We start from the raw sequence: 27478 nt of genomic DNA, 5'->3' as shown, positions 1-27478 counted from the left end.
CATTATGAAACAAAAGAATCATATTACTTTGAACTGGGTAAAATCTATGCAAATAGATACAATAGAAAGCATCGACCCCTCGTTTTGGAGTGTTGGCTTCGAATAGGGATGTGAGAAATATACAATGACACAGTAGTTTCAGCTCTTCTCCAGAAGAGGAAAGAAAGCCATCATTACAGCATGGAAGCATAAGATCTAGCCTAAGCTAGCACAAATTTTTCACCCCTTAACCTAACATATTGGGGCTCTCCATATTCCAAGCCACGGCTTGCTGTACAGTCACCTCAAAAAACTGGAGAGCTCAAAAGCTGAACTCCAGATTTCCTTAAAAGATACCAGAAATCTGAATTGACGGAGTAGATACTATAGCCAAACTTTAAACGAGCAAAGGAGCATAAGCCCCAAGCCCTTGGCTGCCAAGTGATTCCTTGAGCTTCAGAAATGCTCGGCTCTCCAGTTGCCGTACCCGTTCCTTGGACAGTCCAAAAATCTCACCAACCTCTGATAGTGATCTCTGCTTACCATCTTCAATACCATATCTTAGCCTGATTATCTGCCTCTCTCTTTTTTCAAGAGTGTGTAGGAGGTTGCGCACATGTTGCCTCATCAGCTGCTTTGCCACACTTACATCTGGGATCTCAATCCCAGTGTCAGCAGTTACCTCCTGCAATTATGAATGAACAAGAGTCTTATTCTTCTTAAACCATTGGAGAACTTTGCTCAAATTATATCTCGGTTAAACTTGCATATGACATAGAAAGAGAGATTACATATGACCTGGAAACCGATACAACAATCTCTACCTGGAAAGTGGTATCTTGGTCTGCCCACACGGTTTGTTGCATTGAAACAGGCATTCTTGTAGAATATAGCAATTTTCCCAATTTTTCAACCGACATTCCAACTCGTCTTGCTAATTCTTCTCTGCTTGGGTTGTGATTTCCTTCCTGAATATATGATTTCTTTGCCTCCAATACCTTGCCAAGGAGGGTGTATACATTCTCCTGCGGATGAACAATATAATGATTTTCTGTCATGCTTAGCAAAAGGTTCTTTTTTTTTTTTTTTTCCTTCAACAGGCTATGTAACAATCAACTTTTTGGTAGTCAGGCATGGAGTAAGAGGATTTGATATGTCAACATTTGTAGATTCTCCACCACAATAAGAAGTGGATAACCAAGTTATGAATTCAGGATATAGATTTCAAAGGTATCAGTACTTTTAGTCATCATTAACATTACCAATTCTAGATTTTCATTTGTACCAAAATCCCAGAGATAACACTTCCACAGAAACTTTTAAGAAGAGGCACAATCAATTGACACCAAAGAATCAAAGATAGAGACTATGACAGCGAAGAAAACATCAAACATGAAGTTAGTTATAAATTGAAGACCAGAGAGGTGATAAAGATGGTTATTACCGGCAAGCGGATAGTCCTGGAATGTTGAAATATGGCCTTCCTAATTGTTTGTCTCACCCACCAGTATGCATAAGTAGCAAATCGGCAACCAGCTTGGGGTTTGAATTTCTCAACACTTTTCATTAGACCCATACTTCCCTCCTACAAAAGAATCAGGGGAAAATAAAAGTGTTAAACTTCTTCTCGAGGTAATACCAATGCAATGAGCCAGGCCTTATTCTGAAAATCTAGTTAATGCTCTTTTCAGTTAGAATGAAGTTGTTTAAAAAGCTAACCTCTAACCTTACCAACCCTAACCTATCGAAACAGCTATCCAGTTTTTGATAACTCTTCCCGTGTCATCGGCAGTAAGATAGAACACATGTAAAATGTATGTCATGCTATAAGTTGGTAATCCTGTCAAGATGAATATGATGATATCATGAAGATAGGCATGTGCAGTAGTCGATTTGTACAGGTGGCAAAAACTTAAATGTAGGACTTGCCCATTCAATTTCATCATCTAAGGCAATGTTTTACTGCATTTCTAGCAAAAAAAAGGTGAAAGTTTCGTGTGGAACTCAAAAATCCTTCAGTAAGACTGTATATTACATAGATTATAAGAAAAATGTTCCCAAAAGTTACCTGCAGTAAATCCTGAAGGCCAAGACCTCTCCCTTGATATTGTTTAGCAATGTGCACCACCATACGTAAGTTGGCATATATCAACTTTTCACGGCTGCTCGTACCAGAGCGAAGTTGTGATTGCAACATCTGACAACTAATACCAACAGCTTCAGCCCATTCAACCAAAGTTGGTTCACGGCCATATTGAGATTGAAGTCTACTCTTCACCGCTTCTAACTCGAATACATCCTGTTACATAACTCCGCACATCAATACAGTATAAGACCCTTTCTAAACCAGTAATGCTGAAAATGAGCGCAGACAGCCATGATTTAGATATGCACCTGAACTCGGGCAATCAACTCAGTCTCTTCTTTAAGTGTCAAAAGTTGTCTCGTTTCAGGTCCCCACAAGAATAATCGCAGGGGATCATTAGGATTTAATCCGTCACTAGATTTTCTCCGTACATCTGAACTTCTATAACTGCTAGTCTCATGAATTGGAACTTTTGAGTTAAGCAAATTCCTTTTCTTAAGTCGCTTGCGCCGCCTCTCTAGAAGTCGGGTTGACCTTACAGTTTCCTCTTCCCACCCCAAACTGGAAACAAAATATTTGGCTTCAGTTCCAAGCAATTGACGTGGAAATGATAATTAAATGAGTTAGTGCCACAAAACTGACCCCATAGAAATAGACTCATTAAAAGCAGCTCCGATCGAGTTGGAGCTTTCAGCTAAAGAGGCTGCTTCTATTGAGGCCGACAAAGCATTTTTAGCAAGGGACAATGCATCACATGGCTTAACAGCCATATGCTCATTAGCAATGGTATTAGACTTCGAAGCCAAAGTGGTGGATGAATTTTCACCTGTTTGTAAGGGTAAACTGCAATGCAGAAATGTAAAATCAGGATTACATAAGGATGCAATTGAGTAGTAACACAACAATCACCGCAATAAAATTAATGCAAGTGATGAGAAAGAAGAGGTTTATTTCTCTTACACATGCAACTGGCGAAAGTCTTTGACCAACTTGTAAAAGTCATCAATGTTGAAATCTTCCTCAGCAGTGGTATTCTCTATCTGCATCCGATCTAATGTGGCCTTTTATAAACACATACATAGATCAAAGAGTTTCCCATGAGAGAAAAGGTTTAGTATGAGTTCTAAGGAGGAAGCAATTCCAAGTATCTGAGCCAAATTGTAAATGTGTGAAAAGAAGAAACCTCCAATAATCTGGAATTATGGTGGCATTTGAAAAAAGAAAGATTGTATCCTCAATATGCATTTTGAAATGAGGAAAGACTAAGTAAGAAACTTCCAAAATGACGATTACACAAGTTGTGCAGTGCTCTAACCTGAGATGGTTTCTCTTCCTTAAATATGTGCAATAGAGGCTTGAACTCATCGCGCTGCTCTTGTATAAGAACTGAAGTAGGAAAATGTCGAGTTATAAATGTAGTCGGCAGAGAAGTAAGTGCAGGAGCTGCTTGCTCATGAAGCATCAAGACTGCAAATTAGGGTACCAAAAACAGACAAAATGGAAGTAAATTATCCCTTATTCAAATATTTTTGTACACAATTAATATCTTTTGCAGGGATAGCATAAACCAGTCACCGACTATTACTACATTCTACATTTCTTTCATTAACTCCTACAGTATCAGACCATCTAAAAACTTGATAGTCAAGACATGTCGTCTCATCTCATTCTAGACCTTATTACTCAAACACAAGACACAAGAAAACACAATTCCACTACTACCAAAAGTGCTCAAACCGTAGCATAATAGTCTTTGTATCCACAACCGAACACATAATACCAATTTCAAGATATGGCATTCAAACACAAACAGCAAAAAACTTTAAAACCCATATCAAAACCACAAAGACTCAACCCACCCACCTATTGCTAAATTCCAAAGTCTAAAACTTTTCCCGGGAAATTCCCAGAAAGAAAAACAGAGAAGAGAGCAAAGCAAACATGAAAGCAATGAGCTTTACCTGAAGTAGTAGAAGGAGAAGGAGGAGGAAGAGGATGCCTGAGTTGGGTTGTTGATGGAAATGCTGAAGATGAAGAAAGAAAATGCCTTCCAGCCTCCATTGGATTAACAAGAGATATATATGTAATGTGTAAGTATCAGTAGAATTGTGTAATAGAATGAAACAGAGTATCACATATTGTCTTTGCTCTCTATCTATAGCTTGCAAAATTTGCATAATCTTTTCTGTTTTTTTTGCAGATAATGTTTCTGCGCCTGCTCTTTTCTAAAGGCTATTTGGCACCTCAAAATTATTTACTTGTTTTTTCCATATAGATCAGGTTTAGATTTTTATCTCACATTTGGGCTCATGTCAGTCAATGCAGGCCCTGCACATCTGGCCCATTCCGGCCTATAAAAAAAAAAAAGGGTTTGCTTACAACTTTGCCTTTTTTTCATTTTTTTTTTTATTTGGACCTTCACAGCTTGAGTATAACACACACACCCGCAAAATAAGTAAATAAATAAATGTGTACTTCAACAAGAGAAGTGTTAATTCGAACTTCACACCTGCGAAGAATTTTTTTGAAAGAAAAATGACACTTTTTATAACATAAATGTAGGCCTCATCATTTAGCCCACGGATCGAGTGGGCCGATGGAGGCCCGCAAGCCCGACGGATAAAAGTTTGTCTGCATAAAAGCCCACATTGGTGGGTAGAGGGCCAAGCTTGGTTGAGGGGTTTAAAACCCAGCCCGACCCATAGGCTCGGCCCATAAAAGCCCGCAAATTAAATATTATACTATGTATAGTCAATTATATATACTATATATTACATACTATATGTGTGTGTGAGTATAGAAATTATATATCATACAATAAATGCATATATATATATATATATATATATATATATATTATATATAGGAGCTGAAATTTGCACACCCAATTTTACATTCTACACACCATTTGCCTTTTTAAAATATTTCTTATCAATTCATGATCTCTCTCTCTCTCTCTCTCTCAAAACCCAGAATGATGATGATTGTAGTTAAAATCTCATAAGCAAATAAGCTTCTTGAAGTGGATTCATTGCCAGATGGATTTGTTGACAGCTCCACAGAGCCACTGGCTCCTCCAACTCCCACCTTTGAATAAGAGAAGCCTTCGGGCAATCAAGAGAAGCCTCCAAATCATACCACTTTGTTTGCTTCTTGTTGTTGATCCTTGCAAGCTACATATCATGTGTCTGATGTCTTGTATGAAATTAATTTTTGTGATGGAATCATTAATCAAAAGGTATATAATGAATCAACACACATATACATACCCATCCGGCACTCCAAACCTTCAAACACCCAAAATTTCCTCAATCAAATTCAACTCAATTGTAATCATCAATGTTAAACTTGGACTAATCAGCGACGATGAACTGAGCAAAAGACCCGAGGGTGGCGAAGGAGCAAACAGCATCACCGACTTTAAACTTGGAGACGGCGGGGCCGACAACGTCGAGGATGCGTGAGTAATCGGAGGAGGGTTGGAACCGGAGATAGTTAAGGCAGTGAAGGTTGAGTTGAGTAGACTAGCTGCCATTGCTGTGGGGGTATGAGATTTGTATCCAGGGGGGAAGAGAGAGAGTTTTAGTTGTAGGTTGTGGAAGGGAGAGGATGAGACAAAAAAGTATAGGGGTGATTTGGTAAAAGTAGCACAAGGGGTGTGTGGAATGTAAAATTGGATGTGCAAATTTCAACCCTCATATATGTGTGTGTGTGTGTGTGTGGAGATGATTGGCACAAGTAATAAGGCTTCCCATTGAAAGAGCAAAACTAGTCGTTAGTTTACTATTTTCTATTGTTTGCTTCAATTCAAGATAATGTTCATGGTAGAAGTCCTTGCTAGATTGTTTTCATTTGGATACCAGTGTTCAAGTCAATGGATTTTTGTTTTGCTTCATGGAGGAAGGGTAAGCGTCCTGGACCTCGCTTCTGGTAGAAATATTTAACTCCTAGGCAAGGATTGAAAATTGTACCAGCTCGAAATAAGCTTCCCCATTGCTTTGTTTTAGTGTGTGTGTGTGTGTAATTATTTATTATTTAAAATTAGAGAATATAGACCTGAATTGGCACGGCCCGAAAAAGCTGGCAATGCCAGGTTTTTATGGAAAGCCTTGAATCTTAAAATTTATAATAAAGCCCGGCCTGATCTGACCCGTTATTATGTAAATATATTATTAAGGCATGGTCCGGCCCGACCCGTTGACGACCCTGGGTGTGAAACTGTCTAGGAAAAGGACCAAAAATCACCCTCTCTCGCACAATTGCTCCATGCATCCCTTTATGGAAGTAATCCATGTAACAGTTAAGACTTTGCGAATAAGTAATTCCACTGAATTTTTACTATTTTTCCAAGTGCGATCTAATTCAAAAATGGAGTCCCCCTCCCCTGGTCATATCAAAATCAACTGTGATGCTGCTTGGATTGAGAATTCAAAGCTTACTGGTGTTAGTGCTCTAACTCAAGATTCTCATGGCATCCTGTTTGAGGGAGCTACTCTTTTATGTAGGACGAGGTTTGTATTGGAGACGGAGGCGATGTGGCCAAGCGTATCCCTTCTTCACCGATCATCCTCAAATCAGATTCAAAGTCATTAGTGGACAATATCAACAATTCTTCAATTACATGTGATTGGAGATCGAATTGCTCCAATTGTGTCTATGATTAGGAATTCAATTACCTCAAATGTGCGTTTCACTTGGTTTTGGATTCCAAGGAAAGCGAACATTGCAGCTGATTTGGTTGTCTCGCTAATAGTGAGGAAGAAGTGCCCGAAGGTCTGGATTGACCGACCGCCTTCTTCCCCTGTGTCTGTCCTTTCTCGCGACGGTCGTCCTTGCCCACCCTTTCAAAATGATCAGTGGGGACACCGCTGACCATCTGAGGTCGTGGGTGTTGGTGTTTTCATCAGAGCTGTGCTGTCGGCTTTGTTTTTCTCTTGTATTCTCTTTTCCAGTTCTGTTCGTTTTTGTTAGTGCTCTGATTTCTTAATTTACTTATCGTTTGATTTCCTAGTCTTTGCTTTAGTTAGCTGACTGTGAGAACCTCTTGTGTGGCCTTCTCCTTTTAAGCTGTATTGTTTCTCTAGGCCTTGGGCCTCTCTATCGAAGCTTCATTTGACCAAAAAGAAAAGAAAAAAAGAAAAAAAGCTAGTGGTATGTCACGTGTCCAACACTCTCCCGCATGTGTATTGGTTATGACTTATGACTACGTTCGATTATAAAGTGTCACTTTAATCAGCCAAAAATAGAAACGTCACTTTATACTGCTAAGTTTTAAAAGATTTATTTTTATAAGCGAAACTTACAGGAAAAGAATGGATGAGTACATGGCAATACAACTAACTCTAGTTAAATTAACGGGATTTGTCAATCATGAGTTTCATTTACGAGTGTGGGTAGTTATCAAACGAGAATCGCTCTAGTCACCATAACTGACTCTAGTTTAAATTAACGGGAGCTTGAAAACTAAGCTGAGGTGTGCCACGAAGGGTATATTCGACCTTACGCTCGCAGTACTTTGACTAGTGTCAGCGTGTGAAACAAGTCTCGAAATTTGACAGCAAATACCTGAACAGTGTGGTTGTGTTTTTTGCAGTGCTTGATTCTATAAAGCGCGTGGATAAGACAGCAATTTAATAAAACATTATACTTTTTCAATAATACACATTACTTTTTCAATAAATACGAATCTGGTCAGCTTTTAGGAACTGAACCGTCAGATTTCAGCTTCCTCCGAGGGGCACTTTCGAATTTCCATTCATAACAACGGGAATTGGGAAATAATGAGTCCACAAAAGGACCCACCCAAAAAATTAGTTTCTGCTTCACTTTCACTCGACGTGCGTTCCAGCGCGTGGGACTCTTTTTCTACGACACCTGACAAGACTTGGCTCGACCCCACCTAACATCTTTCAAATTTTCCGAGTTGGGCCCAGAGCGGGACCCGCAGCGCGGAAACAGTGAGACCCCTCGGGTCTCTTATCCCCCACCCAGATCTCACTCTCGCAATAAAAAGGGCCCTTTCTCTCATATACTTGTGGGGTCGCATAGAATCCAATCCCTCTCTCTCTCTCTCTCTCTCCCCAAAAACCAAACCCTAAAATTTCTCCGGCGGACCCCAACCGCCACCGCCATGGGCTCCGAGATGGCCCTCCAAGACTACCTGTCCCCGGACCCACCACACCACCACCACCACCAACTTCCCACACTCAAGCGTGAGGACCCTACCCAAAACGTCGCCGTTCCGGCGGCGGTGCTCACCTCCACCACGACCGTCACTACCGTGACGACTGCTGAAGACTCGGCCAGGACGACTCAGCAGCTCAGCCGCACTCGGAGGTCGGCCAACACCAAGGACCGCCACACCAAGGTCAACGGCCGCGGCCGCCGTGTCCGAATGCCCGCCATGTGCGCCGCCAGAATCTTCCAGCTGACCCGCGAGCTCGGCCACCGCTCCGACGGCGAGACCATCGAGTGGCTCCTCCGCCACGCCGAGCCCTCCATCATCGCCGCCACCGGCACCGGCACACACCCGGCGCAGCTCTGCACCTCCACCCCCGCCATCTCCGCCTCAATGCCCTCCCTCCACTGCCGCCCCACCATCAGCACCGTCAACACCACCGGCGCCGCCGGTCAGCTCGTGTACCACCTCCAGCAGCACCCTGTTTCCCAGTCCCACCAGCAGCAGCAGCTGAGCTGCCGGCTTGACTTGTGCCAGCCGCTGCCCGGTTTGGACTACTCGGCTGTGGCCGGGAACAACAACGGCGGGTACCAGAACAGCCACGGGTACAACCACCATGGATTCACGGCGCTGCTGTTGCAGTCTGGAGTGGGGGACGGGGGAGACGCCGCCTCCGGAGAAGGCTCTCAGGGACTCGACTAGTCTAGTCGAACTGAGAGTCTGTATATCACAAGGATATAGCAAATAATAGAGAGGGTAGTGATGTAATGGAGGAGGTTCTATTCTGTTGAGCTGGGTTTCGAATGAATGCGGGTTTGTGTTGCTGTTCGTTGTTCAATGTTTGTGTGAAGTAGGAAGTGAACTATATCATATGTAATGTAAGGGGATCAAATCCACAAATGAAGTGAAATGAAAATGAATGGGTTTGATTTGGAAATCTTTGGATGAGTTTAAATATTGCATGAGTTGCTTGGCACTTCACTAAATATGGAGGGGACCATAGAGAGAGGTTTGGACCCACCATTGTTGAGCTCCTTCAAATTGTTTAACAGGGAATTCATTCTCCAGTCACAAATGCTTATAAAATAACACCAACCCATTTCTTCAAAACAGTCTGTATAGTTAGCCCTGAATGGAACTCTCATATTTACCCATTCAACAATGAACAAGGCACTGCAACCAAAAGCAGGAAATCTGTATTCTGTTATGAATCCAGCAGAATTCTGATTCAAAATGAATATATACTCGAACGATATTCAAGAAGCAAACAGGCTTGTGTTATAAGCAGAACGAACATTCACAGTTCAAATCAAAAGCAAAAAAAAACCTATATCTATTGTACTGGTTTTGCACTGTTTCTGAAACTGGACCATTCTGCATTGAAGCATATACTTCACCAGTGACCTTTGGGTAATTGCACCGTAACTATCATAAGTACATGACGTAAAATAATGGCCACCACCATTTTCCAAATTCAGCTGCACACTGTCGTATGGACTCAACAAGATGCGCTTTCAACAAGGCAACAAAGTGTGTGGAAGTGCAAATCATTATAGCAAAGAGTAACATATTTGTCGTGCTTCGTTGAATATATATCACATTAGTTCTAATATTACATAAACGTGGGCAACTATGTAACTCAAACCATAGTAAAGTAGGAAAGAGATGCTAATTCGTTAGGGAGAGAAAATTTCTTTTATATATGGAATTAAAAATAATTCAACAGGGTTTTACTTCCAATCAGGACTTGTATTATATAAGCAAGATATCCAGCAAGTAAACCATATAAAGACAATTTTATTCTCCAAGTTGCAAATATATCCTTCAAATCACTGCATGGCTCCTCAAGCAACAAGCACAGCATATATTTCCCCATAAAAAAGAATCGACTGTACAAGATAAATGACCGAAAGGTTATAACAACCTTCGTTCCCATCTCTATATGTCGCCAAAAATCCAGAATCTAACCATATTATTTATGCTCATGACGTTGGTCCCCTTCGTCTCACTATGGCTCTAGACATAATGGCAGAACAATTTGCTCCATGATTATTGTGCTTTCCATTTCCTAGTGCTCACCGACTACATTGGACTTTTCTGTGTCCTTATAAATTGCATACTTTCCATGATACCGATACTTTCATTTCAAGTATCTAATATATGTTTCACATTTCCATATTTGTGCATACTCCTTTCTTTTTTGAACATGTATAAAACTAATTATCCTACTTTAACGGTCGGAACAATGTCAGACGGTTCTAGCATGATGATAAAATTCACACATGCAACCCAATCGTAATAATAGTAAAGTTTGGAAAAGAGAAAAGATACCAACTCGCCAATGAGATAATCCAGCCTGGACGAACTCAGAATTTTGTGGGTCCTGAACCAAGGATCTACCCAGTTTTGGAAACAGCAATAGCTACAATCGAAGGCAAATAAGATGCTATGCTGTCCAAAGATTCCTAATTTTTATTCCCAAATATCCACCACTTTTTCTTCTTTCTATACTCATCTGAGGGTGTACCTGAAACAAAACAAAACACAATAAGTGAAGCATTAGGGATAAGAAAAGCAAACCTATTCAAATCTCAATATGTATAGATATTTAACAAGTCCACATATTATAAAAGTTAGGGGCACACATTATCGACAATTCCACGTAAGAGCATTACTCATTTCTAGTTGACTTTAGCTTATCAAGTTATCCCCTCCTGAAGTTTAAATTTACTCAATACAGTGAGCTACACGTGTACATGAAAATGAAAGCATATACCTTCTTGAGGATAAATTGAGTTGTAATGCACCTCTGCCCAGAAACTCAACATAATAACTGCACAAGACATAAAGAGTTTTCTGTAAAGGTTATGATGAAAAAATAATGCACGAGGATATCGTATGCAATAGTTCGATTAAGAAGTAAAATTCCAAGAAATCTGTTTGTTGCAAGTATGATTATGAGACTAAGATTGAACTCAAGACAGTGATATGATATTTGTAATTAGGTTAACGGGAGAAGTGAATTTAGAAAACAACTGTTACATGTGAGATATGCATCACAATCAAATTATTCAAGAACAGATACAGAATCATAATGAAATTTATCATACATAAAAGTCAATTAAATGATTGAACATCCAATTGCTTATGCTTAAAACAAAATTAAGAACACAACAAGTATACCTTGTTTTGACGTTTGGACATTAGGAAGAATCTCTATGCAACATGTATCCTTAAAAGAAGTGAAGACAAATATTTTCACACCATGCTGCAATAAAATTATTCATAAGTATCAGTCATTGTATGATTAGTGTTGAACAGTTGGAAACAAATCCAGTAAAGTGGCAGACCAAAAGCAAAAAACCAAGAAGAGTGCATGATGAAGTATTCACAAGTATCAGTTCTCATGGAAATGTTCATACCGAATCAGCAGCAGCCTGCAATGTAACATGATCACCCCACTGGCCACTCCTAGTTTAATTCACATGAAAGCGGTATTAATTTGGTGATCCCAAAACTTAATACAACGGGAAAAGAACAACATATTATGAGTTCGACTAATACTTTGACATCTTCTCCAAATAGTCATCGTATGCCATAGGAACATATCCCTCGTAAATTTCTGGGTGAGACTTAAGCTGGTCACAGTAAACAATTGAAAAGAAAAATCAGAACCCATGGCAGATGCACAAAATTCCAGTGCTAAAGTTCAGTTTAACAAAATAGTATCATATTTCTAACCTGATTTACAACTTTCCTTCTCACATCATTGTGGTGGTCTGGTGAGTGATACAATTGGTCTGATAAAGCACTAAACTGGAAAACAACGGATGTTATAAAGATGTAAACTTGGAAAGAGCTAAGGTCAGCTTCCAGTTCCAGGGATAAGAATAAGACTGATCGATCTAAATGATAACTACATACACGTCAAGCGAGTATGATAAACAACAGAAACAGGTAAAGCTGCAAAACACTAACCTGACAGTTACCATCTCCTTGAACCTTACGCTCCACGACGCCATATAATTGCAGTCTACATTCAAAGGGGATAAATACGTTTAAAACACCCCAAAGACAACAATTGGAAGAATTGATAGTGCATATACTTTTACTCCTAGAGAGGAGAAGAGCAGGTATTACCTGTCAAGCAGCCTCTGATGATCTGAAGTAGCTTCATCAATTGAAGGAATTTCTCCATTAATTCTAGGAATATGCTAAACCATATAAAAGCAAAGGTTAATACTTGTGTCAACATTTTCAAAGTACAACATGTGTTGAAAGCCAAATAGCAATCTAAATACATTTACAATAATTGTGGAATTTCAAACTGTAGAATGCTCGAGTCTTGACATGTCTGTGTAAGTCCCCAATCTACATTCTGAGTCTCAGTATCAGATTATTGCTCTATATATATATACGGAGCCGTTCGAGAGCGGACGTCCGCAACCCAGAAAAAGTGCGGACGTCGCTGCTCCGGCCTCGATAGAGCGGCGACGGAGCGGCGCGGCTTGCCAGGGGTCTGCGATCGGGTGGAGTCGCCGGCGACGGGTTTTGCGGTGCTGCACAGAACCTGCAGTTGCAGGTGAGGTGGCTGCCCAGAAACCGGCAAGCCTGACCTCCGACCTCGAACGGTGCCTAGAACGGTCCGGGACGCCTCCGGCCTCCCTCCTACAAGCCCTGCGCCGCCGTCGCCGCCTGGAAGCCGCTTGTTGAGTCGACGTCCGCACTTTAGCGATAGTGCGGACGTCCGCCCTTGATCGGGCCTGTATATATATATATATATATATATATATATATAAACTATGCAATGTGTAAAACTTTCTCTAAGGTAACTCCTTCACAGTGGTTGATAATAAAACCAGTATCAATAATTTGAGATTAGAACATGGTGACATAAGCCAAACTAATAGTGATAAATGAACTACATGTGTGTGTGTGTGTGTGTGTGTGTGATATATATATATATATCTTCAATAACTATAGAAAAGTCAAACTAACAGAACATATACTTACAGGAACGGGCATCATTTCATTGAAGCTCCAGCCTACTTCACCGTCAACTGCACACTCATCAGTTAACTCCAAACGACCTGGGCTAGAACATGAACTAGAAGGCACCACTGTGCATGCTCCTTCATTTGGATAATCACTGTCTGCATGGTGTAAAAAATGCCTATCAATACAACTAAAGTGATATAGGTTCACAAACGAAAAGGTGCAAGCAATAGTTTTCTGGATACCTGAACAATAGTTCCTTCTGGACAAACTATACCAATCATCTGCATAAGTAGATGCTTGTGATTGCTCTTCATCTCCATGTGAGTATCGAGAGGCTTCTGCTACAGATAGTCGTGAATATTCTTCTTGAAGTGTGTGTGCAATGATCTCATCATTCTCTACATGGTTAGATTCAGTACCATATTGACCTCTAAAATATTGTCCATGGTAGATGTCATTAGCATCGTGTTGTATCATGTCACCATTATAGACAGTATTATAACCTGGATCGCCATCAAGTAGACTAAGAGCCCACTGCATAATACCAGACTCATGCTCTTGGCCAGCCATCCCCTTAAAAGAGTTAATCTTCTCCCAAAGTAACGATGGAATCCCTAAGAAGTTCAACTAATATAGTGATATCTGCCCAAAAGCAACAAATTATGTTCAAAAGACAGTCAATGCCTTGACGTGCTCTAAAAATAACTGTAAACACTACTGACATCTCCAGCTGCCCAAATCTAGAAGAAAGCATCAACATGCATTATTATTGAATAATTGCAAGGCGAGTCTAAAATTTTAATATAACTACTCAATATAATAGAGAAGTTGACTTTGACACAGAATACTGAACAAATATAGAATAGAAGCTCTAATGGCAATTGTTTGGACACCTAGCAGAGAGAAAACTACGCTAGCAATATTTGTGAAAATGATGTCAGCCCAAGTGATCACAATTTAAATCTTTGCTGGGTACAAGTATGTTTATTGTCAACTTTAAATAACACTTCCACGTCTAAGCAAATGTACTGAGATCAGAAAGGGCTTCTGACAGACCGTCAAAATACCATGGAAACAATAACCAGCTGGACACTTTGATCATCCGTAAACTAAAGCGACGGATAAACCCATGGACCTAACAACATATGCTTACGAAGAATAAAATACAGCAAAGAAAGACAAAAACCTAAAGCAGCCTGACCTTCGCGATTTAATCTAGATGGATGACAAAAAGGAAAAATGAAGAGTCAACATTAACTCAGGCTGCTCAAAATCCTAACATAAAACTTATAAAGAACAACCCTTTTGCCAAAAATATGCAGGGAAAAGAATCACAAATAATCAAATAAACTTTAGCCACTGGTTATCATTACTACGATAACCTTTTATATTAGGAATAACAGAACAGAAATACAGATAAGGAGGTAACCATATTACCAAAAATAAAATAAAAAAACACCAATGCGAGCAGCAATTTAACACAAAAGAATTTACGAAAAATAAAAATAAAACTACAATTACTCTTATTTAAAATTCATATTACTATATAATCAAATAGTGAATACCTACAGCAAATTTTGTTTGCTATATGAGTCAACTTTTCTCCAGAACAAGCCAACTGCTCCATGCACACACACATATCATGCTAATTCATTCATATCATCATCATCATCATCTCTATTCTCTCTAACAATACCAAAATAGAAACAAATAAATCATTCTCAATTTCAACAATCCAACACCAAAAACACAAAAACAAAACGAAAATTCTGCAGATTACAAACTCAAAAAATTAGAAATTAAAAAAAAAACGAACTTTCAGCAAATCACTATAACAATTCAACAATTGAACAGACCTATAAAACGATCAAAAATCAACGAAATTGATAACTCACCTAATAAGCTTCGAATCAGAATCGAATAGTCAGAAACGCTTCTCTTCGGCAAAGGTCAAGAGAGAATTAGAGAGAGAGTGTGTGTGTGTATTTATGGAAGGGTGGAAATGCGATGAAGCAAAGAGGACGAAGAAGCCAATTTGAACAAATAAGCAAAATAAGGAAAGCCCACTGACTTCACCCGACTTATATATACAGTTCTCTCGCCTCGTTAAACGTCAAGCAAGTCCCCGATGGTAAACTCCGCTCTGGACGGCTGCGATTCACGCGGCAACTGCCCGAACGTTTTCGGGAGGGAGAGATCGACGGCGGAGGTTTTGTCGCGTGAGAATGGAGGGTCGTGATTGGAGCAAGTTCGGCCGATTGGGCCCGAAAGTCGCAGGGGACCTTTCCTATATAAAGAGGGCCCTTTTTCTAATTTGCGGAAGAAAAAATGGTCCACACGTGGGGACGGTGGGGATGTCATACATTCGTGTTATTTTATGATATATATATATATATATTTTAATAATATTGTTTGCCAAAATTATAATTTTTAATTAGAGTGACGCCGTCGAGATTATGTAGGACTAGTGAAAAGGATAACCATGGCACGCGTGTGTTAATATTATTGATTATTTTCTTTCATTTACTTATTAGATTGATTGAAAGTAATGTACGGGTGTTTGGTATTGATGTACATCAATTGCGATCTTAGATATATGTATTAATTTTATTGATTGGCTCCTATATCATAAATTAGGTTAAAATTTTTCGCTATTTAGCTGTGTAGTCCTTGTTTTACTTTGAGTGAGCAGGCAAATCTAGAATGAATTTTTCTAGCTTGAGTGTGTAGCTCTGTTAAGACAAGTAGGTAAAAAGCACTAGTTATTGCTTTAGAGCGATAGCTCTTGTGATTGTACTCTTCTAGCAGTGACCTAATAAGGTCATAATCATCTTCTTCTTCAGAAATAATAATAATAATAATAATAATAATAAAAGATTGATTGAAAATGAGGAAAATAATGAATTCCACGAAAGAATCATAATGTGTAGATTATGTTTACAATTTTTTGAGAATGTATTGTTGATTTATCTCTCCTTCATTTTGAATATGTGAAAATTCATTGAGTATGAGAATATTTTAGTTGGAAGAATAAGTTGGGACCTCATTGAGGGACTTCTTTTCAACATCTAGTTAACTTAATATTCATTTTCATAAATTTGTGATCCTGATTATCATTTAATAAGCACATAGTTGTTTATCACTATACTATAAACAATCATGATAAATTGATAATTATTAGAGGTTTGAATAAGTTTCGGTGTGATTGTTTACGTATAGAGATGTATTTGAAAGAGAGATTTGGGAAACAAATAGTATAAATCATGAATAGACATTGTTCTAAACATAAGCAATCTTCAAGCCTCGTTTGATTCACAAATTGAAAGTCATAGAAAAATTATTATTTTGGTATTTGATGGAGATGAACAATCAAGGTTCTCACATGTTAACTATACGCAAAAATGAGAGCCGAGAGGGAGAGCGTGTTATCTCTGAACCCTAGCGCCGCCGCCGCCTTCAATGGGGGATGGCGAGGCATTCTTTGAATGGCAATTCTGTTATGGCTGCTCCGTTCCCGGCGTGGCTGTCTTTGCAGTAGGGGCAAGAACACTGGTCTCTATGTCGGGCGTTGCAATTGGAGTTTCGATGGCGGAATTGGTTTTTTTTGGTGGCTTTCTTGCAGAATAGCATTTGGGTTTTGCACTGGTGGAGGGCCTTAATGCAGACGACACCAGAGTTGCTAGTGTGGCAAAAGGTAGTGATAGTCACGCGCTGCCGCTTCTGGGTGCTGCACAGACTCTGGATTAATCTTATCGAGGCTTGGGCTGACCTGATGCTTTGGGTCAGGTGGAGATTGGTCTTGCTTTCAGGTTTTCTACTATTGGGATTGTCAACGGCGTTCTAGGGTGGCAATTAGTTCTTGGTTTGGTGGTCGCGGTGGGTTGAGATTGCGATGTTGGGGCTGGCTGAGGTGTTCTAAGGAGGAGGTGGGCCTCTGGTTTGCTGGCTGATTTGGACGATGTTATCTCTTGGCGGTGGCTAGCTACAGCACGGGGTGTCCAGATCAATTTGGGTTATCCAAATGTTGGGCTGGTTGTAAGCCTTCACCACTCTTTTGGTAGGCCAAATCATCTCTTGGGTCTGGATCCGGCCGACGAGTTTGCAGAAGTGAGGCAGCGGTACGTGCAAGATTCTGAACTGGTGTTGTGGTGGAAAGGCCGATCGTTGAAAAACCTGGCAGTGGCGACGGCGAAGGCTTGGTAGGAGGCGCAGGGATTTCATCACCCTACTAGCTTGGTTTTTGCTTGGGCCTGGGTTTGGGACTTGGCTTTTGGGCTTGGTCTTAGGTTTTGGGCCATTGGGTTTTTAGCCTAGTTGGTTTAGTTAGATTTTTGTCCATGATAGTAGAAGCTTCTCTAGAAGCCTTTGTAGAAGTATCTTTCTTTTCGTACTACAATGGCGTGCTTAGCGTGGTAGAGTTAGGTAGAATAGGTTGCCTACGAGGCGAGTTATTATTGTTAGCATAGACTACTCGGAGCTTACATTGTCTATTAGAAGTATTTTACTTTGTACTATTCTTTGACCATGATCAAGGGTTATATTAATTTAGGGGTTTTGTCCATTTACCCCATTTTTAGAGATTTTTTTTTCCACTTACCCCATTAAGATTTTTTTTTTGTTTTTAAATTTTTTTTAATACCATTTTACCATCACCTTTGTTACTTAGAGAGAGAGAGAGAGAGAGAGAGAGAGAGAGAGAGAACCCATGGGAGACTTCACGGGAGCCCGGTCACCGGCCGCCGGAATCCGGTCAACTTTTGCAGGATTCCGGTCACCTGCTGCCGCCCACCGGAATTTGCTGAAAATCTCACTTGAAAGTTTTTTTGCCCCCTATAGACATCTATTGCCCCCTAATAGATGAGCAATAGACGTCTATTGCCCCCCAATAAACGACTATCAACCATGTATTGCCCCCCAATAGGACTTTCAGTTGCCAGAATGGGAACTAATCTCCCTAAATTTAGACAAATAAAACTTTGATTACAGAAAAAAAAAAAACAAGGAGATTACATCAATTCAAAATGTCTATTGCCCCCCAATAGTCGTCTATTGCTCCCTAATAGAACTTTCGATAGCCAAAATGGGAACTAATCTTCCTCAAATTAGATAAATAAAACTTTGATTAAGCAAAAAAATGAGTAGATTACATCAATTCAAATGTCTATTGCTCCCCAATAGACATATATTGCCCCCCAATAGACGTCAATAGACGTCTATTGGGGAGCAATAGAATATTATTTTTCCTGTTTTCTTTCCTTTCGGGCCTTCTGTTGCAAAACAGAAGTAGCACCATTTTGATTTGCCCCCAATACAACTTTTTTTTTTCCTTTCCTTCTCGGATTTCTTCCCACAGTTTACAAAAAAAAAAAGATTTGGGCACCCAGAAAATGCTCTAGGCACCCAAGACCAAAGCACCCTCAGGCGACAAACCTACCGGCGTCGGACTTGGTGGGCTACTGCTCAATGAGAACATCGCCGGCTACTCTGACGGAGTTTCAGAGGAAGGAATGCTTGAGGAAGATGCTTTGGGCACCCAATCATCTTTCTTCTCTGCCACAACCTGTGTCAAGCACCAGAGATCGAGCACTGGAGGATACGCGACGTTGATGATGTCAGTCGATTCGAGGCAGTGCGTTCGAGACTGAGTTTGACCGGTGATGTAGCTTGATTTCAACCAGAGTCTGAGTCAACTGCTCCTGTTAATGTCAGACTCTCTGGTGGCTGCAACTTCCGACGGTGAAGTCAATTTTTGTCTGGAGGGTCCGATGGTCTGAAAGCAGCGAAGCTGGATGCAGGGGGCGCTTAGATTGGCCGGAGATCTGGGATAGTGTTTTGATCCAATCGGGGTCTGGGCGCAGTGAAGGTCCGGCAGTGCTGCGTTCTCTGATTCTGGAGCAGCCATGGCACAGAGAGAGACAGAGAGACAGGAGAGAGAAAGATCGGGATGAGAAAAAGGAGAAAGAGTGACGTCGTTGTAATTCTTTAATTGGGTTGAGGGCAAAATGGTCATTTGGTGTGAAATTGTGTATGTGGGAACAAAAATCTATTGCTTGGGTAAGTGGGAAAAGTTTGGCCCATTAATTTATGAACTCTTATTTTGCAAAAAAAAAAAAAAAATTCTCACGTGTTGGTTTCATAAAGGAAACAATAACACAAATCGTCTTTAGGACAAGACGTGTAATTACACTTTTTCTTTGGCAAATATGCAATTACAATTTTCCAAGAGAAGCATTCTAGATTTCTAGTCATGAAAATGGTGTGATTAATATTGAATCTATATAATTAATATTGAGAAATGAGAAGTTTTTCAATCTCAAGTAGGATGAAGGGTACCAATTTCGCCTCACTTTCCCAACTCCCACTTACCAAGGAGGCAAGGAGGAGAATCTAGTTTTTCTTATATACAACAGACTAGTATGAAAACAAACGAGATTTTATTCCTTAGTAGTCGTTACTGATTCTTTTCAATACGTTTGATATAACTACGTACTTAGGGTCATTGACCCAAAGCCCCAAAATAAGATAAAATTATCCCACTTACCCCAACAACACATTTTTATTCTCAACCACCCAATTTAATTTAAAAAGACAATTTTACCCTCAGCTAAATTAATAAACTACACTATATGGCATCGAGCTCTCTCTCCTCTCCCTTATCTCTCTACTCCGATCTGACTCTCTCTCTCTCTCTCTCTCTCTCTCTCTCTCTCAGAGCCGTGAAAGTGCAGCCGGCGATGGTCGTGCAGCCCAGAAGCCGACGCTCGTGCAGCCCGTGGCGAGTTTATGTAGCGAGCTCGGAGTTCCTTTACATCACATTGGTGCCCGGCTGCCCGCCGATGAACCTCGTTGCCGTCGCCGCAGTAGTTTCCGATCAGATTGGGGAGCAGATCCTTCATTCTCTCTCTCTCCCTCTCTCTCTCATATCAGATTGGGGAGCAGTACCACCGTCATCATCTTCTCTCTCCTCCCTCGGCTCCGTCGTCTTCTTCGTCGTCGTGGGTGGCTTCGCTGAAGTCGATGATGGCCGCAAAGCCGCACGCTAGGTAGGGGAAGGATGAGGTGAATCTGTCTCCGTTTGGTTTTTTTTTTTTTTTTTTTTTGCTTGCTTCGTTTTCGAAATAGTTCAGTGGCTCGTTGCGTTGCTTCAATTATGCAGGCGTCGCTTAATTGATTAATTCATAACAAAGTTCACTGCTCGAATTGCTATACGGTTGCTGAAAGAATCAAGCTCGTACGTGGGTTATAGAATTCCATGTGATATGTTGGTTCAAGTCATATTTGACTTATTATTATGAGAAATATTTTTGGCATTGCTCCTTTGGGATGGTATGCAGTTTGTCAATTTATCGTTGCGCCTTTCTGTTCAACAATTCATAATCAAAAAGTTCTACACAAACTACTTTGCTTTTGGGATGGTACTAAAATTGCTGCAAGCGGTCTATTGCTTTTGGGGGGCAATAGACGTCTATTAGGGGGCAATAGACGTCTATTGGGGGGTAATACATGGTTGACCGAAACGTCTATTGGGGGGCAATAGACGTTTTGAATTGATGTAATCTCCTCTCTTTTTTTCTTTAATCAAAGTTTTATTTGTATAATTTTAAAAAGATTGGTTCCCATTTCGGTAATCGAGACGTCTATTGAGAGGCAATATATGTCTATTGGGGGGCAATAGACGTCTACTGGGGGGCAAAACACGACTGATAGTCGTCTATTGGGGGGCAATACATGGCTGATAGTCGTCTATTGAGGGCCAATAGACGTCTATTGGGGGGCAATACATGGCTGATAGTCGTCTATTGGGGGCAATAGACGTCTATTCGGGGGCAATAGACGTCTATTGGGGGCAAAAAAACTTTCCGGTGGGTGGTAGCCGGTGATCGGAATTCGGCGGCCGGTGACCGGATTCCGGCGAAAATTGGCCAGATTCCGGCGACCGCTCACCGGATTCCGGCGAAGTTGGCCGGAATCCGGCTGCAGGTGATCGGACTCCGGTGAAGTCCCCTATGGTTTCTCTCTCTTCCACTCTCTCTCTCTCTCTCTCTCTCTCTCTCTCTCTAAGTAACAAAGGTGAGGGTAAAATGGTATTAAAAAAATAATAAAAACAAAAAAAAAATCTTAATGGGGTATTAGGGAAGACCTCCTTAGAGTGTTGTGGGTAAGAGGGAATTAAAAAAACTTAGTGGGGTAAGTGAGAAAAAAATCTCTAAAAATGGTGTAAATGGACAAAAACCCTTAAAACACTGTTCCTTAACCGATAACTAGCCCAAGCTTCTCTAATAAAATAAACACTAGTTAGCTTGTTTAACCCTACTTTTAAGGATCGAAAGTGCTTGTATGGTTGGCACTTAGCGTTTTCTAGACGCTGCTATTCAACGAAGCCTAACCACGTTACACACCCATCTCTCTATGGCTTCTAGCTTCTTCAATGTTATGATTCAATGTTTGAGTGCCACACATGAGTTTTCAAGACGTGTAATTTGGGGAGACGTTGAAAGCTACACAATTTAATGCAAATTATATATATGACAAACCACAACAATATTCTTCAAAAGCCGGCCACAAATGAAGAAAAGAGAATATCCTAGTCACCCATTGGAGTACTTTCTTTGGAAAAATTATACCAGACATAATTATTTGGCAATGAGTCGACCGGAATGATCGGGTGGAGTTGCATGCTTGCAGTTCAGACTTTGCGACTATCTGGTCCAAATTAAAGAAAATAAGAAAGGGAGCAAGTTTTATTTTCTGTTTTTTTCTCCGTGGGTTGATATCTAAAGTTAAACTGAAGAAAAAGTGTGGAGTATAAAATAGGATATGAATACAACTTTTTTCTCTATAAGTTTTTAATATGTAGTGTAACACATGAGATTTAAAATTTAGTTAAGCTGTCAGGCTCAATCTCACACTTATATTATTATTTAATAAAAAAAATTATACGCGAACCAAAACTCCAAAAAATCTGAGATAAGCATAAGTAAATTTAAGTGGCTGTCGACTAGCTCAACCAATTTTTTTTCTCAATCAAATTCAAACCTGCCCGCGTGAATCATCGTGCTGGCACGCTATATTTACGTTGTCAATATATGCCGCCTGAATCCATACGTTAATAACAGGTCATACACTAGAGTAAACCAGTTGGGCACCACAATTGAAATTGAAGTGATGATCGATATTCTAGATTTCTATATAAGCAAAGGCCAAATTTGTACTGTCTTTTGCTCTGTGGACATCCAAAATGGAAACTTGTTTTCTGTATTTTGTCTAATGAGATGAATACGAACCCAGAAACGTACAAATGAATGATCCAAACAGAATTATATATGCAAAATTGAGTGATTTCTTGTACCCCAAGTTTTGTTTCTAGCAATAGCCCCAAGTTCATGACTTGGATTATTGGAAGCATTAGTCTTGTCCCTATTAAGAATTCAAGATAAAGAGATGCAACTTCATAATCAAACACTCCAAACTCCAATGTCATTTCCAAAGCTTTATGACACTCGGATGAAAAAGATAATAATAATAATAATAATACAATTTTTTTTTCAATACAAGGAAAAAATAATAATAATAATAATACAAGTTAGAAAAAAGAGTTACAATTACAAACAGAGTGGTGATTACCTTGATTACTAGTGAAAACTTAATCTCACATGTGCTTTTCTAGGTACTCAAATAACAACCAAGATGCTCCTCTATAATTGAAACCACTACAATTAGCATCTCAAAGCTTCTTGCACTACATGTTACTTACCAAAAGAACTTGAAACTGCTTTGAAGCAGTCTGAAATCCGTCTTACATCCTATTCTTGGCCCAATGTCTATAAAACTTCCCGCAGAAGATTTGTAAACTTGATCGCAGATCTATACGTAGATTTTGGCAGCGCAGAACTGGAAGATGAAGGGTGTTCTATACAAGAAAATAGCTGATCTGCGTTTTCTGTGTCAAACTATAATATATGCATTAGATAAGTCGAGGGGACAACCACCAGGACTAGTCCTTAAAGGTTACTTCCGATCAGCATGTCCTTAAAAGCTTCGGTGTCCACATACGAGATAACCAACCAGTTTCTCCCCTCCTCATTTCCACATTTCTTTTCTTGCTCACTGTTTCATGGTCCCTGGAAGTTTCTATTGGTGCCAAATTGACCGGTGGTAGTGGCAGACTTGCTGTTCCTGTTGGTGCCTCCATGATCTTATTTTCGCCAGATGGTGCCTCCTTGAATTTGATTTGGCCCGATGGTGCCTCCTTGGTTTTTTTCTGGCCTGATGGTGCCTCTATAATCTGATTTACCATTTCCAACACCTCAGTCATCTTTGGACGGTTCTTGGGGAGTCTGACCAAACATCTGTTGGCTACAATTGCAAGCTTTTGAACTGACTTGAGGGGGTACTTACCTTCAAGCCTAGGGTCTATTATTAACCTGAACTTCTTCAAGTCTGACAGGTATGGCTTTACCCATTCTAAGAGTTTCTGCTCACTCTTGGGCCGGTTTCGATCCAGAGGACGCCTACCTGTAATGAGCTCATAGAGAAAGACCCCATAGCTCCACACATCATTTTTAGATGTTAGACGTCCAGTCTGGATATACTCAGGTGCTGCATAACCCATGGTTCCAACAACCTGATGAAAAAAATCATCAGTCCTGTAAGTGTAAGAGTGGTTTGTGGATGGAACATAAGTGCAAGTGTATTTCCGTTTCATTACGTGGAAACAGGCCAAAGAATTGTATTTCAAACAAGATGAAGACAGTAATAAGTATATATATGCTTTTACTTAAGCATGAACTAGACATCCTGAAAATCTGAAGCAGAAGAAACCACTAAATGCCAGATCCAGGTTTAAATTTACGATCTTAAACTTCACGATATATGTTAACTTTGCTGAAGCTCTATAAACACGGAACTCCAATTATACTGAGCAACTTTGTTTCACAGCTTCATAAAAATCACAATTTACAAGGTTATTAATGTTAAAAATGATTGTATGATTTAAGTTTGAATAATCTGAAGATGATTAATGCAATTTCAAAGGCCTGGCTGGAAGAAAAAACTTGCAGGTCTGACAAGTCATAACTAACATACAACAATAAATAAAGTAATTCTTGAACTCGTTTTAGCAGAAACTTGGGTAAAGTCCATGACATTGGAGCATTTCCTATTATAGAAATACTTATGAATGCAATACATAGCAAGTACAATTAAAGCATTCGTGAACATACCGCTGTTGAGACGTGGCTTAATCCTTCTGCTGGACCCAACCTAGCCATTCCAAAATCTGATAGCTTTGCGTTCCACTCCTCATCCAACAGGATATTTGAAGATTTGAAATCCCTGAAAATGATCTGGAACAGGATATAAAGAAGTCAATCTAAGAGAACGGCATTACCTCACAAAACCTATTCTCCCATCTCTTCTTGTTTATAGTATTTCTTTTTCTTTTAGGTTGAGGTTCTAAAACTTAAATGTAAACATAGCCATAATAAAAAGTATCAAAATTCTTACATATATTGAGGAGGAGAAAAAGATTTAAAGTACCTGAAAATCCATTTCTTCATGTAGGTATGCTAAGCCACGAGCAGCATCTTGTGCTATTTTCAATCGCATAGCCCATGAAAGAGGTGTATCTGAACGATTTGATAAATGGTTCTCTACACTTCCATTAGGCATATATTCATAAATAAGAAGTCGCTGGATTCCTCTTTCATCATCCTCAGCACAGTAGCCCACTAGTTTGACAAGGTTTGGATGCTCAACCACGCCGAGAACATTAACTTCTGTCACCCATTCCTTGTGCCCCTGGAAGGTGGGATAGAATGTATAAGCATAAATCAGACAAAAATGTTTGAATCAACTTGACCAACAATCTCGATAATAAGCACAACACAAGGTCGACCGTGCCATCAAGACAGAGATGTTGTTCTCCCCGTTAGGAAGACAATCAAATAAGAAGTGAAAGAGAGGATGCAGTGTACTAATAATCAACATCAACAAAAGATTTAAACAGATAAGAACCTATGTGTTAATGGATCACTACCATCCAATCATTGTCAGACATTAGGATTCTCTTTATCAAGCTTAATGAGTAACACAGTACCACATTTAGTCTTTAACTTACTAACTATCAACCACTAGTTTTGTTTAGTGAACAGCCAAAAATGAATCATAAAGACATAAAAACCAGGTTACCATTAGTGAAAAGGAATTTTTCTAAATTTTTTACAAAATGAAAAAAAAAATCTTGCCTGCAACCCTCTTTTACTGAGCTGTTTCACGGCAACTTCAAGTTTTTGGGATGGATCTTCTAAACTCTTAATCTGCCCTTTATAGACACACCCAAACCCACCCTCTCCAACCATGCCAGATCGGCCGAAATTCTTAGTGGCTGCCTTCAGCTCAGAAACTGTGAATATTCTGAGGTTGCTGGGCCTCTGAGAGAAACTAGGATATTGGTTCCTCCTCAAGGACTCTGAACTGGCGTCAGAGATATTCTGGGAATCCAACTCAGATCCAGATCTCTTCATTTCACCATCGGTAAATGTTATATTTGGGCTTTTTGGTTCATCCTTTTTGTCTCCAAGATAGAAGGAGAAGCACTTCATAGCTCCCAACAGTGTACAACACATAATCCTCGCAGAATTTAGCAGCTGAAAACAAAAAAAAACCATAGAGTCAGACAGCCATCGATTTCAAAACCATTCAAATGAATTCTGCAACTGCAAACACTTTTACTATCAATAATGATCCAACAAAACTCAAATCAAATATTACAATTGCTGGTTACAATTCTAATACAAGTTTCTTAAAGCACCCAGAATTATATGCAGATGTTTTACAAAGAACCAAAAATGTCCTGATTTAGTAACTTGATTAAACAAAACCATTATAGATTAGAAACAATCTTTGCATAAATCCAACCACGAGTTCAAATAAAGAGCACTCGAACCAACTAGAAAACAAAATCAAGAGGGAAAAACAAAAAAATCAAAACCAGGAATCTGATTCTATGTTTTTCCACTATATTTTGCCTAAAGCTCCATACTTTCACTTCCTCTACTAGACCCAAGACATCAATTCTCCTCAAGTTCACAATCATACAGTGTGAATCTAACAAAATAATCTCAAGGTCAAAAAACAAGAAAGGCAACGATAAAGATGGTTTAACTGAAATTATCAACAACAACAACAAAAAAAAAAGCACCTTGCTTTAACGATCTCAGTTTGATTGCACAAAACTACGTCCTTGATTCTCTCACAACTCACAAAATTCCCAACAACTAGTAGTAGCAATGAGAAAAACCCAATTGATCCATTTTGCTTCCCTCAAAAGACTTCCAAAGCTTAGAGACAAAAGAACGCCCAGTCTATGCTTCTCAAAGAAGTGGTCACTGGTCAGCTTTAACCTCACCAACCAAGCGTGTAATAATCAAAACCAGCAAATTATAAGACCAACTGGTCACAATCATCGACCTTTTTTTATTATTTCCACGGCTGGTAAATCTAATCCTAGTGTGAACGGAGGGTTGGAAAATGCAACATGACAGAGACTAGTAAACAGAACAACAAGGCTTGGAGGAGAGAGAGAGAGTCTAGGAGAGAGAGAGAGGGAATGAGGACGGGTCAACTAGGTTATCCCAGTCTTTCTGGCACAATTACATTTTATTATAGCTGCTGAATTTTTTGAAGTTAAAAGCAACAATGAACATTTTCCAATTTCCACGTCTCGTGTTATCGGTAGATGCAGAGAGAAATGGTATTCAAGAGGCTAGAGTCTGTGTTGGAGTCTTTGGAGAATTTTTTTAGATATTGAGAAAAATATGGATGATTAGCATCTTTTGTGATCCGATGGTTGATTTGAAGTTTGTTTTGAAAGAACGTGAGTCTTTGTCCTTGCTAATTAAAAAGTTGAACGGACATTAGAGTTAACTTTATGAATTTATTAGCGTATCGAAGTGCCTCGAGTGTTTGACGATATATTTATTTTTTAGAAAAAATTTTAAGAATCAATATTCAGATATGAGCTATTGAGAATTAAAATGAATTTACTTTCCAAAACATCACAATCGTATATGAGGTTAAAACCTCGACCCAATTTAAGTAAGGGAGAGGATCATCTCCTATGCAAGTTAATCACCTGAGCTACCTAAATTTTCAACCACGTAATGACATGCATAAAAAGAACATCTAATAGTTTACATAGTGCCACGTAGTGATCGACACTTCTCTCTCTCTCTCTC

At 39.6% G+C, this 27478-nt stretch overlaps 4 protein-coding genes across 7 annotated transcripts; 1 reads left to right on the top strand and 3 right to left on the bottom strand.

The window, feature by feature from the left end:
- Window positions 1-2: 2 nt before the first annotated feature.
- Window positions 3-4300, bottom strand: LOC112193173 (RNA polymerase sigma factor sigF, chloroplastic). Of its 2 annotated transcripts, none has more exons than XM_024333246.2 (9): window positions 4027-4300; window positions 3381-3451; window positions 3026-3126; window positions 2708-2908; window positions 2374-2626; window positions 2048-2278; window positions 1424-1564; window positions 804-1004; window positions 3-664 (listed from the first exon to the last, which is right to left on the bottom strand). In XM_024333246.2, the coding sequence occupies exons 1-9, from the start codon at window positions 4124-4126 to the stop codon at window positions 377-379; spliced, it is 1587 nt and encodes a 528-aa protein (XP_024189014.1). In that variant the 5' UTR covers window positions 4127-4300; the 3' UTR covers window positions 3-376. The 2 variants fall into 2 exon arrangements, with proteins under 2 accessions (XP_024189014.1, XP_024189013.1); XM_024333245.2 differs by having other exon boundaries at window positions 3381-3532; window positions 4027-4299.
- Window positions 4301-8091: 3791 nt separating this feature from the next.
- Window positions 8092-9047, top strand: LOC112193175 (transcription factor TCP11). The gene has a single exon (XM_024333250.2). The coding sequence runs from the start codon at window positions 8196-8198 to the stop codon at window positions 8943-8945; it is 750 nt and encodes a 249-aa protein (XP_024189018.1). The 5' UTR covers window positions 8092-8195; the 3' UTR covers window positions 8946-9047.
- Window positions 9048-9496: 449 nt separating this feature from the next.
- Window positions 9497-15398, bottom strand: LOC112193174 (OVARIAN TUMOR DOMAIN-containing deubiquitinating enzyme 12). 3 transcript variants are annotated; one of them, XM_024333249.2, is made up of 12 exons: window positions 15137-15398; window positions 14807-14927; window positions 13484-13883; window positions 13257-13396; window positions 12384-12457; window positions 12222-12276; window positions 11985-12059; window positions 11808-11881; window positions 11666-11714; window positions 11427-11511; window positions 11020-11076; window positions 9497-10770 (listed from the first exon to the last, which is right to left on the bottom strand). In XM_024333249.2, exons 3-12 carry the CDS (start codon window positions 13809-13811, stop codon window positions 10709-10711), a joined length of 999 nt encoding a protein of 332 aa, XP_024189017.1. In that variant the 5' UTR covers window positions 13812-13883; window positions 14807-14927; window positions 15137-15398; the 3' UTR covers window positions 9497-10708. The 3 variants fall into 3 exon arrangements, with proteins under 3 accessions (XP_024189017.1, XP_024189016.1, XP_024189015.1); XM_024333248.2 differs by having other exon boundaries at window positions 14811-14927; XM_024333247.2 differs by lacking the exon at window positions 14807-14927 and having other exon boundaries at window positions 15137-15395.
- Window positions 15399-22744: 7346 nt separating this feature from the next.
- LOC112192599 (serine/threonine-protein kinase PCRK1) lies at window positions 22745-26773 on the bottom strand. Its single transcript, XM_024332400.2, has 5 exons — window positions 26443-26773; window positions 25487-25888; window positions 24780-25040; window positions 24464-24586; window positions 22745-23865 (listed from the first exon to the last, which is right to left on the bottom strand). Exons 2-5 carry the CDS (start codon window positions 25865-25867, stop codon window positions 23260-23262), a joined length of 1371 nt encoding a protein of 456 aa, XP_024188168.1. The 5' UTR covers window positions 25868-25888; window positions 26443-26773; the 3' UTR covers window positions 22745-23259.
- Window positions 26774-27478: the final 705 nt, after the last annotated feature.

The sequence above is a fragment of the Rosa chinensis genome, chromosome 3, assembly GCF_002994745.2.
Source record: "Rosa chinensis cultivar Old Blush chromosome 3, RchiOBHm-V2, whole genome shotgun sequence".
Taxonomy (NCBI): domain Eukaryota; kingdom Viridiplantae; phylum Streptophyta; class Magnoliopsida; order Rosales; family Rosaceae; genus Rosa; species Rosa chinensis.
This window is presented reverse-complemented; position numbering and strand designations above follow the sequence as displayed.